Source organism: Natrix helvetica (genome assembly GCF_964273705.1).
Source record: "Natrix helvetica genome assembly, chromosome: 1".
In the NCBI taxonomy this organism is placed as follows: Eukaryota; Metazoa; Chordata; class Lepidosauria; order Squamata; family Natricidae; genus Natrix; species Natrix helvetica.
This window is the reverse complement of record NC_138548.1, coordinates 113,830,107-113,850,359: the sequence shown is the minus strand read 5'-3', so window position 1 is coordinate 113,850,359 and position 20,253 is coordinate 113,830,107. Positions and strand designations below refer to the sequence as shown.

General features: G+C 37.8%; 1 protein-coding gene across 2 annotated transcripts in view; it reads left to right on the top strand.

Annotated features, from left to right (window-relative positions):
• The window catches only part of EPS8L2 (EPS8 signaling adaptor L2), a 97,865-nt gene that overhangs the window by 43,261 nt on the left and 34,351 nt on the right, over positions 1-20,253 (top strand). For both annotated transcript variants that reach the window (XM_081937072.1, XM_081937073.1), the window contains exons 4-8: positions 10,441-10,505; positions 13,714-13,875; positions 16,161-16,310; positions 17,374-17,453; positions 20,099-20,235. In XM_081937072.1, coding sequence (XP_081793198.1) covers positions 10,441-10,505; positions 13,714-13,875; positions 16,161-16,310; positions 17,374-17,453; positions 20,099-20,235 — 594 coding nt within the window. The remainder of the gene's footprint in view (positions 1-10,440; positions 10,506-13,713; positions 13,876-16,160; positions 16,311-17,373; positions 17,454-20,098; positions 20,236-20,253) is intronic.

Genomic DNA, 20,253 nt, shown 5'->3' with positions numbered 1-20,253 from the left:
CAGTATCAAGAAAGCAGCGGATTGTTATTTGTGTAGTCATTACAGAATATAAGTCACAAAGGTGCTTTTTCAAGAGGCAACTGGACTTTCTGGTTTTTCTTGGAAGACATTTCGTTTCTCATCCAAGAAACTTCTTAGTCTCTGACTGGATGGTGAGGGATTTAAATACTCCTTGCATACAGCTGGTCATTTGCATTTTTTTAGTGAATCATTAAGGTCATCTGGAGGTTTATCTCTGTCATCTGGGTCACCTGAATGGTGCAAATGAATGTGGGGTCTTCTTGGAACTGTTGAAAGGACAATATTGTAGATTGGAGATAGATGATGTTGTATCCCTCCCTCTCTGTTAAGAGAAGTCTGCTCAGTTTTGACATAGATGCCTCTTTGAACCCCTCTTTCAAACCAGCGGTCCTCTCTGTCCAAAATGTGGACTTTGCTGTCTTCAAAAGAGTGCCCTGTGTCTTTTAAATGCAGGTAGACTGCTGAATCTAGTCCTGATGTGTTTGTTCTCCTATGTTGGGCCATGTGCTTATGAAGTGGTTGTTTTGTTTCCCCAATGTACAGATCTGCACATGGCTCGCTGCATTGTATTGCATATACCACATTGCTCAGTTTTTGTCTGAGTCTTGGGGTGGACAAGCTTCTGCCTTAGTGTATTCTTGGGTTTGAAGTGTGCACATATGTTATGTTGGCTGATTATCCTCCTGAGGTTTTCTGATATACCTGCAACATACAGAATGACAGTGTTGTTTCATTTATTGTTATCTTCGTTATCTGTTATGGAGGAGCTCCTGTGGAGTTTTTTTTATTTCCTTCCATTCCCCACCATCCACTCAGAACTGAAAAAGCTTTTTGGATGAGAAGCGAAATGCCTTCAAAGAAAAACCAAAAAGTCCAGTTGCCTCTTGAAAAACTACCTTTGGGACAGCCATGACCTGGGTGACTCCATAGACATTTACAGAATATTAGGCAATTCTCGCCGAAATCACAGTGTAGGTGATCACCATGTCATCATCACTATGATCTTAATAGGGGCATGCCAAGTGAGATACTTCAGATGGCTTCAAGTGTGTAAGAATTGTTTTTTTTCCCTACAAGTGTATTTCTCTTACCTGAAACTTATCCTGATGTAAGATTTGCTTCTTCATTGAATAAGCCATGTTGCCTAGATTCACACTCAATGCTAGGTGAGTCCTATTAAACAGGACTTCCAAACTACTATTATTAATTTGATACAATGTGCTACTCCAGATCAAACACATTTTGGCATAGTTTTACATCTGTGATCAGGCATTGAAGAAAGGACTTACTGCTGAAATAAATTTGCTTCTCAGGTTATATATGTAAAATTGTGTGCTGAAGGCTATTCCTTGTTTTCCAAATATTGTCTATGTATCATAGATAATCTGAATCCATTCTATAAGTTGTCTAAATTGTTATAACCCAAAAATTGTGGGCCTAAATATAACTCAAGAATAAATTTTGATTTTCTATAGAGCAAGGGACGTGATTAGAAGTAAGCCTAGTCTGCAACTGGGAGTGTATGAGATATTTGTATAATAATGGCTGATAATATTTCCTCAATGCTTCATCCTTAAAGTTTAATGAATAATAGATACTTGCTCTCCTTTGTTTTTGCATCATTCTACTTAAGTAACATCAACAAAGCTTTAAGGAAAAGGAGTGTAATCACACCTTTGTGAGAGTAATTAAATATAGCTTTCTCTGGTGTCCTAATTTCCCCTCCTTCTCCCTGAACTTGTGCTAATAAAACAGTACGATGGCATAATTAAGAACCCTTGAGCCAGGATGTTGCGTAATAGGATCCATAACAGAAAAGTAACAATGATTTGTAGCCAGATTGATATTGATTTGCTATCACCAAACATGTAAGAAGCAAATTTTTGTTAGTAAACAGTGTCTCGGGTACATCTCAGCAGTCGTGCATCTTACAAGTTTGCATTCTTTCTCCAAAGGTTTGTACCATACGTGAGAAAGACCTTGATTCATTTAGACCAGGGATGGTGAACTATAGTCCCTTTATGACTTGTGGACTTCAACTCCCAGGTGCCAAGTGTCCGAGTTTTGATCACATGATAATGGTGATGCTGCAATGTCTTAAGTGTGAAAAGTGTCATAAGTCACTTTTTTCAGTGCCATTGTAACCTCAAATGGTCACTAAACATGGTTGTAAGGTGATATACATAATTATATATAATTGTACAGTGTATATAATTATACACCGTACTTGTATATAATTTTTATTAAAGATTTCTAAAAGAATAAAAACAACACAAATATTGAAAAAAGAAAAGAAAACTAAAAAAAAGTAATAAGTGAAAAAATGCAAAGCAAGAGGTAGAAAATAAAAAATAAAAAACATAAATACTGGTATCTGGCTTTCGGGTTTAATAGCCATCATAAGTACATTTATATTTTACCCTCTCTTACAATATAATTTCCTTCTTTCCATAGTTTACTTTTTCTAATTATCAACTCCATAAGTCACAAGTTTGTTTTTTTCTTTTTTCAGCAAAAAGTCTATGAGTGGGTTTCCAATCATTAATAAAAGTAGTTATTGTCCTTTCTCTAGTCTAACCAAAAAAGTCATTTTTGCCATCTCTGCTAAGCCAGCCATTCTTTCATTGTGGGTTTTTAATGAGACTGTCCATTTTTGTGCATATCCTTTTTAGCAGTTATCCTATATAAAAATAATCTATTTTCTAATTGTCTGTTATTACCCTCAACAAGGAGAGTTCTGGTTCCAATGGAATATTAATCTTTAAAATTCCTCGTATTGTATGGATTTGGATTCCGAACATTTCTGGCACTTTTGCAAGTGATGATTATCACATTGGGTTCCAGCCAATTTGAGGAAAGGACACTGGCACCAGTTTAGGGAAACAGATAAAGCTTTTCTGCTATTATTATTTTTTAAAATTAGGAATTAAATCAGAAAGTTACAGATGAAGTGTATATAAACAATAACTGTATTTTTATCGAAGATGCCTGGAATTTATTCCAGTTAATCTTAGCAAAGCTGCACCTAAATAAACATAGTAAATTTTAATTGATTACATTAAGATCCAGTAAGGTGGATATATTTTTCTATTTCTCCTTCCTTTCCTTATTTTGTTTTTGTTGCGTTCCAGCATTGTAGAAGAAAGTCAATTTATTTATTCCTGTAAAAGGATTTTTTTCTTTGTAAAAGAACATTAATCTTGCTTCATATGTGCCAAATTTCATGTTCGCCATTGTCCCATCATTTACGTAAAGCTAAAAAAAACCACGGTACATATTTACTTTAATTCCAACGTTACTCCTAGATATTTGTTGAATGTTTACTGAAGACCATGTTTACCAAACTATTGGTTAAATCCTTTATTGTACTATACACTATAAATTCCAGTCACCTGCTTAATGGGCTGACAGGAGAGAAATTGTTTTTCTGAGATTCTGTTAAATCATTACTTTGAATATCGGGGGGGGGGGGGGAGAACCACAGGAATATTAAAAGAAAATAAAAACTGCCTTTTCAGTTGTTTTGCTAGTATCTAAAAAGCTTTTTATATTTGAGAAGGAGTCAAATACTGAGCAGGATTGAATGAGATCCACATTTAAGTGTCTTCACATCCTTAGCTCATGGATTCAGATATTTCTCTAATACTATGATAGAAATGTTGAGGAAGCAGATATGGAAAATTCTGCTAAACTAATGCAGACTGGCAATTTCTTAAAGACAAAGTATTTTAGGAAACATTAATGCCCTCAAAACATAATTGACCCAAATAATATGCAAATGAAGTTTTAAAGTGCTATTACTGAGACTGAAGTATCCTTTACTCGCCAGTCCCATCATCATTTATCTTTAAATAGGTAATGATGAATTCAGTCAGACTTACTTCTACGTAGCCATTGAAAACTGAGCTCTTACTACTCATATCATAGTACCCACATATTAGTCAATTGAAGCAGATATTGTTTTTATCTCACTATTTCTGTCAGACTTAAATTTAAATTAATTTCAGATTAAAAAGAAGAAAGAAGAGAATACAAGAAGGCTATTTTAACTTTAAGTAGTCATATGTAAAACTTTCTTCAGCAAAATAGTAAAATATAGCGCTCCTCTAAACTACAGGCAGTGTAGGCTCTTCAAAAGAAAAAGATAAAGAAATATAAATATTTATAATTTTAAAAGGTTCTGAGTAGGTAATATTGATATGCTTCTAATTTAGAGGAAAGCCTACATTGGATAGAGAAGTCTTGAGCATGCATATAGAATAAACATTAGGGGCAAAAAAATTGTAGAGACAATAATGATTTTAAGTACTGGGCACACTTCAAAGTGAATCAAAAGATCTAATTGCTAATTCATTGTTAAATGTTTATCAGTGCTTTAGAAACAAAGGATCATTGCAGCAAACAGTTCCTGCTGGCTTTGCTTCTTTTTCTGGATTTTTTTCAGACTAGGGTAAATAAGAAGCATAATTCTGAGTTTTAGAAGAGAAATGATCCATCTTTCTTGCCCTACCCCCAAGCTTCTGTACCCAAATTGTGGCTTGAAGTTAAATGAACAAAACCCTTTTTCTCTCCAGCAGAAAAGCAAGGAGTTGAGTGCTCTTTTTATATTAAAGAGTGCTTTTCACATGCAAGCATCCTTCAGTCAGACTGAACATTGATTCATTGAATGTCTGACCCTGTCTGGCATGGGAGACTTGGATGGGTCACAATTGCTGCAGGCTCTTTTCTGTGATATTTTTGCACTAAAGCATGTGTAAACTTACCCTGGTTTGTTTGTAATGGACTTCTCAGTTGGCAAAGAAAGTGGCAGAAATTTGTGAAATTTATAGGGCCAGAAAAGTTGTGTATTCCTTCTATATTGAGGATATTAGTTCCAGGAAGCAGTCAGCAAGAATCCGCGCTTTAATGAATTTATTGAGAAATGGCGTGCTAAAGTGTGTACATCCCGTTTCCGAGATTCTGTAAAGCAATTCCCTCCCCCCCCCCTCTTTCAATGAATGTGGTTCACAAGACTGAATAGCTAGCCTTCTTGCAAGATTGAAACTGGGGCATATTTCAGTGTTTTTCTAGGCATGTAAGGCTTGTCTCCAGTTGCTGGTGGCCTACTAGGTAAACATCAAATGTAATATGCTCTGTGGTCCAAGTTTCTTGGACCAGAATTTTATTTTGTTGGAGTAAAAATGGGGTTTTATCTGTTATGGCCAAAACCCAGCCTATGATACCTCCATGTCATTACTTGGATTCTACACTGATCTCTGGATTGTCAAAGGGACATATCAAAAGCTGAGGTCTGGAATGATGCAACCAGATGATTTGAAACAGTTCTTCTTACCCCCCCAAATTTTGGACTCCAATTTTTAACTTCTAAATGTTAATCTCTATTTTTAAATTAGACTTCTCTTTGTGTTTATTAGTGACCACCCTTCCCTGGATTCTAATTTTAGATATTTCATGGCTCAGGATTTTAAGTTCTTAACTATTTTTAATTGTTCTGTACTTTTCCTGTTCTGTATACTTTTATTTTTTTATTTTTAGCAGTTTTGCTTCTAGTGCACTCTGTGTTGGTCCTGTCCTATTGCAGTCTTAATTCAGTCTTTAGACCAGTATGAAAACTGGTCTTGGATCACAGATCATAAAGGTTTATTTGCTTTGCCTCTGAATGGCTTAAGTTCTGACTATCTGTGGAATCTCCTAAAGTTGCTTGGTTAATCCCCCTTGATCCAGGGAAGTCCCTTCTGAAGGACCCCCACCTGCCAGTTTCAACTCTCTGGTACTTGGGAAAGGAGGTATAGCTCCCAAGAGGTGGAATGCACTCCCCAGAACAGGGGTGGGCAATTATGCCACCTTTCTGACCTTTGAACGTCAACTCCCAGAATTTCTGAGCCAGCATAGTTGCCCACCCCTGCCCTAGAAGAGGGCATTTGGCCCCCATTTTCCATATATTGTACAAAGTTGTTAAAAATACATCCCTGCTTCTAAGCTTTTTATTCCTAATGAATATACTTGAATGCTTGGTTCTTATTTGGCCTTGGCTTGTGTGAATGGTTCTTTGTTTACATTTTTCTGTTGTAAGCTGCCTTGGTTGTCAAATAGATAAAAAGGTAGGGCTTCATCCTCTACGCTGAGTAGTACACAGTGTGACAGAATAAATTGATCATACCAAAAAATTGTGTCCTGCAATAGCTCAGGAAAAGAAGATTGATATGTAGTTAATGAAGTAAACAAAAAATATCATTGTAATGGAAGTTTTCCTTAGGGCCTGTCTTATCTTTTGTGGGGAGAACTTGCTCCATCCCCTTCTTCACAAGTGTAGGATTATACAGCCCTTTTCAGGACAAGATATAAACAACAAATCTTTGTCCTGTTATGAAGACCTTTTCTAACTAACCTTTCTTTATGTACTTATCTTGGAACTAGAAACATAGCCTCTTGTGTCATAACAACTACCATAATGTGATGTGCTACTATTTCAGTGATATGTAACAGAGGGGAGAATTTGTCATTTCCTTCCCATGTCTCCAATTGCATGCCACGTTATTCAGGTATAACCAATGGAAGAAAAAAAAACTAGATGCAGAACTGCCTTGGATGAATGATAGCCTCTCTCCCACCCCCTGACCCCCAAAACTTCCTCTCCCATCTTTGTATTTCATTCGTCTTTTGTGCTCTTTAAAGATAAAGAATCACTGTTCACCTCCTTATACTTTTAGTTTATTCTGAAGTTCGGATTTCTCCAGTTTGCCATTTTGTGTGAATTATGTCTTGATTTTTATTTTGAAAAAGAAACATTTCAATATCAGATTCCTTGAATGAATATTAAACATAAATTAAAAATTTAGAATTCAAAGACTTTTTTATAAATGACCTGAGGGATCTTACGCCACATAAGATTTTTTTTTAATGTTTTCATTTGAAGTGCAAAGACCTTACTTTTCTTAGTCCTATACTTATATTCAGAATGTTAGCTGAGGTCTTGCTAGTTTATAGTTAGCTAGTATATAGTTATTTGGATCTTCACCTGGCTGGCTCAGGTCAAGATTTGGGACAACTAAATTAGCTAAATCCAGCCACCCTGACTTAAACTCTTTCCTCAAACCATCTGGTTGTTCTATAAAACCAGAATATTTCTTTTAAACATCATACTCTCCAGAAGGAATTGCTGAGTATAAATGTTCTTTTTGTTTGTCTTCTGTTGTGCTAATATCCCAGCTTTTTACTCCCTTGACACTCTGGCTAGCATGTTATGAAGTACATAACTTTCCTATTTATGTCAGTAACACTCTTTCCCTAAAGTTCTTTTATAGTATGTTTGTCTTTGGTCTCTTAGCAATCATTTATTCTTGCTTGTGCTTTTCATCTTTTTTTTTTTTTTAGTTGAATTTTGTGTTTCGGTTGTACAGAGCACAGAATGTTTTTAAACTTTAAAATTCTTATTAAAATGTTGTTTTCTAGCCTGTTATAATAACCCATCAAACTAATTCATACATACTATTATTAAATTATTGTAAATTATTTATAGCTTACTGATGACTAGGTCATCCAGATGTAGCTGGAAAAGAAAAGAATGTTGTAAATCTCTCCAGTCTGGTCATCTGGATGTCTATTATTCAACACAGACGACTAAACAACATCTTATTTGCAAGTTTGTATAATCATTGTCAAGTAGATTTCTCACGCAGACATCTAGGAATCTCTTTTCGAGTTTGTCAGGACAAGGGTGTCCCAGGCCATCTGGCAAGAAGGATGCCCAGGAACATGTTTATTTTTTTCTCCAGAGCTTCCCTTTATGATGTATTTTGGAGAAAGCAAGAAAGCAGAAAGCTCTTCAGAACAATAAGAGAAACATTTGTTATTCCTTATTTTTTTTCTCTTCTGTATTGGAAAATAAATCCTAAGAAAGAATGAGAATGTCCCCTGCTCTTGTTTTCCTTCTGTTATGGTCCAATCATTGTACTTCACAAATCTTTCTAGTACCTATATTAAAATAGCTATAGATCCCTCGCACCCTGGACACAAACTGTTTGAACCCCTTCCTCGGGAAGCCACTATATGACATTGCATGCCTACTACTAGACACAGAGTTTTTTCCCTTGTGCCATCACTCTGCTAAACATCTAATTCCCACAGTACTATCTTATGTATAGGTATATTTACTCATGTAGTACGGCTATATTATTATTATTTTCTCATCTGTTCCACCACCTTCTCTTATTGATATCATTATTATGATTATTATTAATTTGTTATTATGATTATGATTATTTTGCTGTTTTGCATGTATACTGAAAGCTTCTGCACAGGAAACAAATTCCTTGTGGATCTAATCACATTTGGCCAATAAAGTATTCTATCTTCTATTTATCATATATAATATATACAAGGGATAGAACTTGGTGCCTTTGCAACTTTTCCTTGTTGCAGCTGCTCAAATTATTGAGCAGAAAAATTAACACAACATTAACTTAAAATAGAGACAGGGAATGCTTCAATGCCAGGTTTTTGCATTATTGGAAGAAAATACTACTGGGCTGGGCCTCAATATTCAAATCAACAGCAGTGAAAGCGATATTTGGTCCAACTCCTTTTGAAACGGAAAAAATAAAAACAGTGTGGAAATGACCCAAGGGAAGCAGTAAACCTGATTATTTTTTAGCAGGAAGCTGTAAGTTACTTCTTAAGCAAACTTTTTCACATCGGGTGTCTTTTCTGCAAAAGTAATGGAATGACACCTTACAGAGGCAAATGCAAAGTTCTTTAATGACAAAACAAATATAAATTACAGGGTTATACATCTGATAGATTAATTGTAGTAATGAAAAAAGATTTTGGAATGGTAGTGATTAAAAACTGAGAATGAGTCAGTAGAGTAACAGAATAACAGAGTTGGAAGAGACCTTGGAGGTCTTCTAGTCCAATCCCCTGCCCAAGCAGGAGACTTTATAAAACCCTTTCACAGAAATGGTTGTCCATTCTCTTTTTAAAAATGTGACTACAAAAAAAAGTGATTGCCGTTTTAGGCTGCATCAATAGAAGTATAATTTTCATATCACCGGAAGTGAAGAATTGTAATGGTATGTGGGAATGACCTTGGGTGTAGTGGCGTATGTTGTGTGTGTGTGTGTGTGTGTGTGTGTGTGTGTGTGTGTGTAGGAGAGAGATGCTGACTAGGGTACAATCAGATAAGAGAGGGCATAGCACATAGTTGTATAATGAGTAAAGAAAGAGTCTCTGAAAGGAGCCTCCTTAACTTCTCTGGCTATAAAAGAGATGCCAGGTTGGCAGGATTGATGTCAGCCTTCCCAAGTAGACCAGACCACAAACTTGATCAGATGAACTAATTCTACTCTCAATATAAAGCTACATTAATAGAATCTTCCTAATTCATCCTGTAAAGTCCTAAAATGGTCTGAAGCCGAAATATTAGAAAAAACGCCTGTCGTCTAATCCTACTTGTTTTTCAAAGAAAGCCCTATTCCCAGAAGCATCAGTGACAAGTACTTACATAATGCAATTCCATAATACATCTTTGTGATGTTGCCCCGACTTTTAAATACCCTTTCTAAGATGGGATGAGCAATAACTTTGCTTTTATATGACGCCAAATGACAGTGTTTCTTTTTCTCCAGGTATTAAAAACATTTTTTTTAAATTACCCAATTGGCTGGTTGATTAATTGATGGGAAATGTGTTTAATACTATATAATTTATAATTTTATTGTATATAATATTCAAATGGTTTTTACATTATGTATAATGTTCTGGGATTTCTTATGGTTGAATGGCAGTTTCTAAAAAATAAATAAATGAACAGTTGTGGACGGTTGATCTTTTTTTTTTATATGCAGCATTGGCCAGTAGAATCTTTTTGACCTGAAATGAAAGCTCAGTTTGCCTTCCAGATATGTTGGTTCCTCTCCTTTCATTTCATCTCCAAAAACCTCATATAGAACTTTTTAAAATTCATTAGTGTCTCATCGTGAAGTTCAATTCTTAGAATTCCCCAACCAATATTCCTGTACTGAATGTCTGCTATCAGAGTGTGATGGTTATCTGTTGAAGGAGAGGATGTGGAAGTTACATCCTAACCATATCTAGTGAGCCCTAAGTATGGGGAAACTGTATCAGGAAGAAAGACTGTCTTTGACACTGAGTGATGGCCTCTCTTCTCTCTGAATAATGAAAAAGTTGGTGTGGTGTTTGCCAAGAAAATATTTATTTTGGGACTTACTTAACTAAATAATGCCCAGGCATGCTAGAATGTTGCTCTTATTTCAATAGGATGGTGTGTAAAACCAATTAAATAAAACTATCAATAATAAATAAGCTATCCTGAAAGGAAAAAAATAAAGAATATATTTTTGGAAAAAAGCTAACCAAGTCTTAGAGTGATTGTTATCTTACATTGTTTTTCTCACACAGAACAAAGGAAGAAATACTCCAACTCAAATGTCATCATGCACGAAACATCTCAATACCATGTCCAGGTGAGTTGCAAGCTACTTAGCGATGGGTAACAGTGAGTCAATGGGCAATCTCTTTGCACAACTGCGATCACAACAGGAATAAATCACAGGAGGGAGATAATCAGCTAATAAATCTAATAAAATAAACATTTTTTTCAAAGTTAACACTAATAATGCAGCCCTAGCACTTTAGCAAGTTCACTGTGAGCAAGCAACAGAAGAAGGCAGTGGTAAACCACTTGGGAAATCTTTCCATTTGCTTAATTTTCCCCTCATGGGAAATTAATTTTTACTGTTGGTGTGTGTGTGTGTAAGAGAGATAGCTGGTTGAAATCAATTCTTTAAAAAGGGAAAAGCTAGGTTTTCCCCATGCCACCTATGTTCCCATCATTTAGGAATGCTGCTCAGTTGCACCAGTGAGGCTTTTTAAAATTATTTTTTTAAAAAAAAAAACTTCTGTTGATGCCTTTATAAATTGCTCTTGATGGGGAGACAAAGGCAAGTATTAGACTGGAGGCAGAGGCTCTGCTGGTTCCAACAGGCCAGAAGCCATATTCTCTGCTGCTGGTGTAGCCTTGGTTCATTCAGTGGATGGAAGAACAGAGGGCCTGCATGGGGGAATTCTGCTTCCCTGTTGCGTGCTCATTCTGACTGCATGTTTGCTCTGGGCTTCCTATAAAAGACTGTGATTATATATTCAAATGCACTTTTGTCTAAAATAAGCAAATCTTCATCTGTGCCACATTTAAGGTATTTGAGCTTTCAGAGGGCTGGAGTTGGAACTGTATATATGACTTAAATTCTGGTGATTCCTTTTGGAAATAAGCAGTAAGATTATTGTAGGCATTTCCACAGGAGTGATGCCTTTGATCTTTCAGTAATCAGAATATATGTCTCTCCTTATCATGTTTATTCAGCATGAAGTGAGCTTTCATCCCGAACTCTATTCAAATAAAATATGATTGGCAGTACATCAAGTTCTCATAAGTAGATTTCTCTTGATTAGTATGGATACATATCAATACAGACATTGTTTCTATAATACTAAAGCAAGATCATTTTCATTCTTAGCAAAAATTTTGTTGCATGCTGGCTGGGGAATGCTGGGATTTGAAGTCCACAGAATTTAAAGTTGCCAAATTTGAGAAGCACTATACTAGAGCATTTCCCGCCTGGAAGCCTAGCAGTAATCATTCCTCCAAGGGCTACCAAAATGCCCATGTTATTACCAGAGTAAAGGTCCAGCTGTTTCTAATGCTATATCAGTTGAAGTGCCATTTTAGCATGTCCTCCTCCATTGCAAAGCCTCAGTGGAAATAATAGGTCCTTTGCAGCAATGAGGGAATTAAAGTGAAAACGCTGCTATGTCTTTTATCACTTCTCCAGTTGCAAACATGGCCCAAACTTATTAACCAACTTGGTTTCTTGGCTTTGCTTTACAAAGGGAATGAGGACACTAAAATTAAAGTTTTCAACCTCCTAGGAAAAATCTTACAGTTCCTTTTCAGATGGACAGAATTCAGCAAGTATGAGTGGGGGATTCAACTGACAACAGAAAGTGCTGTCTAAAAATACATATGATGGAATGGAATGGAATGGAAAGTAGAATAGAATAGAATAGAATAGAATAGAATAGAATAGAATAGATCTGGAAGGGACCTTGGAGGTCTTCTACTCCAGCCCCCTGCTCAAGCAGCAGAACCTATACCATCTCAGGCAAGTGATTGTCCAGCCTCTTCTTAAAAACTTCCAATGATGGAGTGCCTAACAGTAGAGCTGTTTTACTTCTTTCTCTGTAAGATTTTGTGCAGCCGTTCTGTTTTTCCTTATGCTATGGTTTTCCTTTTTAGAAAAGATGGAAGGAATAGCGGGGAACACAGCTAGGATGCAAATAGTCAGGACTTGCTATCAAATTTCCTCCTCAGAGCAGAGCAGTTGCAGGAAAAATAACTTTATCCAGAACTTTGTCGAGTCAGCAGAGTGCAAAATTAAGTGAATGTTGGATTATGAGGAGAAGGCGGTCAGGTGCACCACCAGCATAAGAAGGTCCACGATAGGCAAACTTCTAATCCAAGAAGCTGACCTTTTCACAGCGAGCACTGTGGTCTAATTGAGTTTCCTAGGAGAATGGATTAATGTAATTTTGAAGGGTCTTTACACTTCCCTCTGCTGGATGATAAAGTCATAGTGGGAGCATTGTGTGATTTTTCCTGAGCCAAGGAAGAACGGCTTCTTTTCATCAGCCAACAACAGCAGGCAGATGGAGATTAACAAAAGGCCCCCTTTCCTGTGTATTTTGTTGCACTGTTTGATAACAATGTTCTTGCTCCTGGCATTATCCTCAGTAGGGCCTGCACAAAAATAGCTCATGTATGCAAATCCTCACATCTAGAAAGCAAACTGTTGGAGTGTGCTGAGCCAAGGAAGGATTTCCCCACATTAAACTAGGGCAACAGGTTTTAAGATGAGGTGGAATTATTACAAGTCCAATCATGCCTGGCTGTTTGTTTGGGGTTGTTGTTGTTTTTTTAATTGCTTGCAGAAAGCTGAATGCCTTGCAGTGGTCTTAGTATAAATGACTCTGCACTAAAGAGAAAGAACTAACTAAGGGCTGCCACGTGTGTTTAAATGTATAGGACTTAGCAGGCCTTCCAAACAAGACCTAGAATTTGGCTGCAGGTCCTTGTCAGTTCACATAGCTCTTTTGCAAATTATCATCTATAAAGCAAGATTTGAGAGACTGTTGATAAACAAAACCATCAAATCTATAGCAGTGGTTTCTTTTATACACTGGCAGTATTTGCACCATAGAATTGGGGGACATCCAAAATCAGAGAGCCAGTTTGGTGTAGTGTTAAGGCAGCAGCATAGAAATCAGGAGACTGTGAATACTAGTTTTGTCTAAGCCATGAAAGCCAGTTGGGTGACCTTGTGCCAGTCTCTCTCTTCAAGCCCAACCCCCTTCACAGAGTTGTTCTTGGGGGAAAATAGGAGGAGGAAGGAGTATTGGGCATGTTCGCCATTTTGACGTATCTCTGAAGTAAGAAAGATGGGATTAAAAAACCCTAATAAATAAAATAATTCACAAAGTGTTATTTCTGCTGTTTATCACTATTAGAAACCAGAGTTAGCTATCTCTATGAACACATGTACTCCATGAATCAAACTCTGGAGTTAAATTGTTTATCATCCCTGTTTGACCTTTTGGGGTGTTTCCCCCCCTTTCCAGCACCTGGCTACCTTCATCATGGATAAAAGTGAGGCCATTGTAACAGTGGAAGATGCCATCAGGAAGCTCAAACAGCTGAGCTCCAAAGAGAAGATCTGGGCCCAAGAAATGCTGCTACAGGTGAATGACAAATCTGTTCGACTGTTGGATTGTGGAACTCAGGTGAGCAGCAAATACCTCTTTTTGGAGGGTGATGGTGAGGCAAGCTGCTAAACATACATTAGAAAGATTAAGATTTACATAAACGCATTGCATATTATTTCTCAATGGGTTGAATTGCCGTAGGCTTTTCTAAAAATATTAAACTGGATGGAATTCATGCTCAGACCAACCACAACAAAAAGTCAAAAGTCTGCCCGATTTCTCCCGCCTACGTCCATAGCAAGCACCTTGTTGTCTGTGTGCCTGTATTCCAGTAGGGATAGGACTGATCTAATCAAGCTGACTGAGAAGAGGGATGAATTGCACATTAATGGAAATGCTTTCTGTTCTGCCAAAGCATTGGGTGATGGACAAGAGAGGTTGTTTACATTACAATTAGAATAAATGGTCTTGATAGATTAGGAGCTGTGCTGGTAAATATCTTGTTGGAAACATAATAATACAAGGCAGCCTCCCCTGATCTAGCACCCTCCAAGTTGGTTGGACCACAATTTCCACATAATGGATGGATCTAATGAGATAATGTATTTGGAGGGCGTCAAAATGATAAACGTCTGGGCTCCAAGGTTGCAATAAGCCACAGAGTGATTTATTTGTTCCTGTGTTAGCATTATGTGCAAGGAAGACAGGTAAATAAGCCATCTTTTCTTTGGGGATAATAAATAACTATCTTGTCAATTGTGGTTGTGGCTTACATGATATATGAGTGGGGAAGCATGGTTTATTTGTGATCTTCTGGGTCACCATGATTCATTTTTGTATTCTTCTCATGCTGTACCTCCATCATGTACCTGTGTACCTACTGTACCTACTTCATGGTGTAGGGTCTCCTGCTTTGGGGGTGGGTTGGACTAGATGACCTACAAGGTCCCTTCCAATTCTGTTATTATCCTGTTATTCAGAAGTTGTGGGAGCTTCATCGCTAGAAGCTTTCAAGAGACTGGACTGGCATCTGTAAGAAATGGTGTGGGGTCTCCTGTTTGGGTGAGGGGGGGTAGACTAGATGACCTACAAGTTCTCCATAGTGAGGGGGAGGAGTATCCAGGATGGGTTGACCTTGTCCTCTCGTTGATTGGACTGAGTCAGATAAGCTCTTTGGGACACGCCCTGGTCACCAGGTAATACCTAGTTATCGACTCAGTCCCTCAATAGGTCCCTTCCAACTCTGTTATTCTGCTATTATTATTATTATTCTAACCCTAACTAAAATGATAGGAAAAGAAACTTGGAAAAAACATGATTATCTTGCTACAAACTAGTCTAGTTATGGTAAAGTAGAGGTAGTCTTCAACTTACGACCACAAGTGAGCCCAGAATTTATGTTGCTAAGTGAGAAATTTGTTAAGTGAGATTTGCCCCATTTTACGACTTTTCATGCCACATTTGTTAAGTGTATCACTACAGTGGTTAATTTAGCAACATGGTTGTTCAGTGAATCTGGCTTCCCCATTGGCTTTGCTTGTCAGAAGGTCGCAAAATGACTCCTGAACTTTGCAACTATCATAAATACGAGTCAGTTGTCAAGCATCTGGATGTAAATCATGTGGCCATTGGGGTGCTGCAATGGTCATAAGTGTGAAAAATGGCCATAAATCCCTTTTTCAGTGCCATTGTAACTTTGAACGGTCACTAAATGAACTGTTGTAAGTCAAGGACTACCTGTATGGTACTTGATATTGTGTGTGAATGAAGCTAATTTACACAACAAAAAGTGTTCTTTAACTTTATTTTCCAAACAAGAAATAAAGAAACTCCTAAGGTAGTGCTCAGAATAAAATACCGAACTTCTATCAAGTTACACTAAATATAAAGAGCCACCTTCTAGGAAGCCTGGAGAGATTTTATTTGACTAAATAATGCTCACAATCAGTTCTTAGTCAAATATATAAACTGAAAGAACTATGTTTTTGAGGGTTACGAATATTTTTTCTGGTTGGCATCTGAGAGAATCCATTATTAAGGCAAGATGTAAACAGATCATTACAAAAAAGTTACATATCTTCATCAGGTTTGTTTTCCCAGTATGTCCCAATTTATCACAAGTACCGAGAGTTATGCTCCCTTTCTTTCAGTCCCTGCTGAACAATGTGCGTCAGCAATAGCGCTGCCACTCTGACGTTGGGAATGTGGCTGCTAATGGATTTAAAGTCCTAAGGGCAACTCAAATGCTGCTATGTTCATGGTCTCCTTTTGCAAAAAGCCATTTCAATGTGCAAATGCAGCCTCTAGCTGAACATCCCTCTATGTATATTTGAACCACATTCTCTTTGGTGTTTGCTTTTCAGGAAGAGCTCGAAGACTTCCTCCTGCCAACAGTCCAGCACTGCCAGACTGTGCTGAATCAGATGCGATATCCCTCCATCCTCCTGTTGGTGTGTCAAGACTCTGAACAGCACAAACCTGACATTCACTTCTTCAATTGCGATGAAGTGGAGGTAAGCAGCAATTCTTCGGTCCTTATTGAAGAGGGAGCCAAATGGGGTTATGAGAACTTGGACTCACTAGAATTACAGTTCCAATCAATCCCCCAAGTTCAAGGTTGGTCCAGATTTTAGAGTTATAGAGAAGACCCCTCGTTTTTAAATTTTTTTTTTTATTATTATTTTTAAGATTTATATGGCTGTCCATCTTAAAACACAACTCTGGGAAGTTAACAACAGCAATTAAATCCTGATCTATAAAAACTATAAAAGACACTTTAACTTGGTGCCTTGGTCATTCCCATGGGATGCCCCAACAACCCATCCAAAACAGTTTCACCCTAGCCCAGTACCTGCATAAAAAGCCAGGTCATGGTGACCATCCAGAAGACTAAAAGGAAGGACCCTTTCAGATTGCTGAGGGAAGGGCATCCCACAAGATAGGGACAGCTGTGGAAAAAGCACACATCCCTGGGCCAACTAGATGGCAAGATTTCAGAGAAGGGACCTAGAGAGGGGCAATCCTGTGGCATGAATATTTAAAGTTTCACAATTTATCTCATGGCTCGGAGAAGGGAGGATGAAGCCCTACCAAGAGTTCCATGTCAGCAGAAGCTCCACACTGAAGTTCTCCTCTGCCAAAACAAATGCAAACAAGGGACTGTTTTCAGAAATAGGTGGGTTTTGCAGAGCTCCCCTTAAAAGAGGATGTGTTTACAGAGCAGGAAAACGCCCTCCATGATTCATACAGCAATATATTCGTTGGCTGCATTTTGAAAGTTTAAAGCTTTCCAGAAATTAGCTTTATTTGAGGATTGAAGGGAACCTTTGCTTCAAATCTGAATAACCTCTCTGTTTAAATTCCGCTGCTAGCAAACCTCATAGCCCCATGAAATATTTCCTTGATGGCCTGTGCCTGTATGTTTCTCTTTTACACTTTGTTTTTAAACCGAAGGCATGCATCATCAATAAAATCTAGATTTAGGGCAGTCGATCAATGCTTGTCTATGAGATAGACTGCGTGCATTTTTCCATTGCATCTTTCCTTCCCCAATCTATTTCTGATTCTGTGTTTTAGGCAGAGATGGTTCATGAGGACATAGAAAGTGCACTTGCTGACCATAAGTTTGGAAAGAAGATACGGCCACAGACCCTCAAGTAAGTGGCTTCTGTATATGGGCTAACTCTAACAGGAGGCCCAGGAAAATGCATTTCTTGGACTACAGGGGTTGCAAGTTTCCTCTCCAAGTTTGAGTTGCTGCACCTTGAAAATGGGTGGTGGGAGCTCACTTGGAGTAGCAAAACTTTGATGAATTTTCATCAAAGAATTATCTCTGGCAGCAGAATTGCTCTTTCTCTCAGGAAGACATCCTGAAACCCAAATCTAATGAATGAGAATTGGCTGAGAGTCTTTCAAACAGGTTTCAGTATCAGAAGAAATAGCCGAAAACACAACTGGAAATTCACCTCTTAATGCTATCACATTTCAGCATAATTGTTCAGAAATCATTCCACTAAATTTCATCGTTTAGGATTTCTTTCACCAGCAGGAGAATAATTGCAGGTCATTGTGAATCAGTTTCTAGGACAGGGAATTGAAAGCAGTGACTTTGTACAAGCACCTAAATATATCTTGCTGGAACTTAATAGGGCAGAGATGGAGCCCTGCTTAATGCATTTGTTAATGATTTTTTTTTATAAAGTTGATAGAATTAGAAATAGTGGCATCCTACCTTCAATTCCCGTGGAAATAATTCGAACCTCAAAATTTGGGGATTCTTTACCAATAATATGAGTCTGTCCATATTCATCCATCTCCCTTCCAATTGACCAAAGGACACTATCCAGCCGGAGTCTTATCTGGAACAGTTGTTGCACTGGGGTAACTGAATCCCCTCTTTCCCACTTCATATAAAAAGGAAATAAAAGAAATCACTACTACCTTTTCAGTGTATGATGTGTCCATTTATTCAGCTATTTTAACAAGCATGTCAAAGCAGCTGCTTTGAGGAGATACTTAACTGGCTCCACAGCTGACATCTGTTGCACATTAAAATGGCCCTTGGTTTTTTTTTTTTCTTAACCGATGGTGAAATGCTAGTATGTCAGCAACTTTATAATCAGGCATTTTATCCTCCTACTTGCAATCTTGATTACATATTAAGTGCAGTGCAATGCTTGGAGACAATTATTGGGAACAAGGCAAGTATTAGGAAGGTAGATGAGTTGGTGAGAGAGAGAACAGTAACTGCTTTGGTTCCAGAAGACAAGATGATGCATTTCTTTTCATCAGTGAAAATGAAATCAGCCACTTGACAGAGCCACAAGTTCAGGGGGGGGGGGGGAATCACCTATGCTCAAGTAAAGTACCACAGAGCTAGAAATAAATTGACTCAGCTCCACAAACCAGCTGATGCTATCAGATCAGACAGAGATGTGAACCAGTTTGGTCTGGTGGTTAAGGCACCAGACTAGAAACCAGAGTCTGTGGGTTTTACTCCGACCTCAGGCCTGAAAGCCAGCTGGGTGACCTTAGGCCAGTCACTCTCTCTCATCATCACCCACTTTTATTGTTGTGGGGAAAATAGAGAAGGAAGGAATATTAGGAATGTTTGCTGCCTTGAGTTATTTATACAAATAATAAAGGTGGGATAAAAATAAATAAGATAAATATGGAACTGATTTTGAATTTGTACAAAACCCTTGTGTCCCATTTCTATAGAAATTTTACCTGAAAGTTCTCATCAATTGGATTTATGCCTTATGATGCCCACAGGTTTGCTTTTTCCCAGCACCTGGAAGGCTTGGTCATTAAAGAAACATTCATTTATCCATATCAGTCTCTATTATCCATAGCAATAGCAATAGCACTTAGACTTATATGCTGCTTTCCAGTGCTTTCCAGCCCTCTCTAAGCAGTTTGTTAACTATTGCCCCCAACAGTCTACCTCGGAAGGATGGAAGGCTGAGTCAGTCTTGAGCCTAGTGAGATTCGATCTGCCAAACTGCTGGTAGCCAGTGATTAGCAGAAGTAGCTTACAGTACTGCACTCTAACCACTGCGCCACCGCAGCTCACAGAATTGCTGTGTGCATTTCATGACCCTTTGCAAGTAGGAAAAAAAAGCACAGGATGTGAAATAACTGATCAGGTTTAGAAATTGCACATAGATCAGAGATAATATTGAACATATTTATTTATCAAATTTATGTAGGCTGCTCATCTACCCCCCAAAAGTAGGATGTACTACAATAAACAAAACAGCCAACAAAACCATATAAAAATATAAAAGTCACAATAATAAATACAACATAAAAACAAAAGTATAGCCCTGGATAAAGGGAGGATAAAAATGCCCACCTCCGCAATGGAGCAAGTATGTTGGTGTGCCCATAGAACTTTAGAAACCAAAAAGGTGTCTGAAGAAAATGTTCAACAGACAGTTGTGGGTCTGGTCTGAAATCTCTACTGACTTCTTGCTTGCTGAGAGAAGCAAAGTAGAATGGTGATTGTATGCATACATTAAATCTAGCTGAATTTAGTAGGATTTCTACAGGGATCAACATATGCAGATCAGCTCAATCTGTACAATAGATGTAAATGAAATGCTTTGCACTGTTAGATCCCCCATAATTGAGGTTATATGAAATGTTTTGTACTCCTCCACCCCATAATTAAATATTGCTCTTAATCCAATAAAATCCAAATTAATCAACACAGGTTTAAATTCATTTGCTCTGTGTCTGCTATTTGAGAATAGTGCATATTTTAGCTATCAAAACCATTCCTATTTTCCTTCTGCAGGGTGAACCAAGAGAAGATCAAACAGAGGCAATCCATCCTTCCCCCACCTCAAGGGCCTGCACCCATCCCTTTCCACGATGAAAACAGAGGCTTCCAACAAAACAACCGGAATCGTGTGGTCCCTCAGTCCCAGCAAGGTATAGGAATTGTCAGTA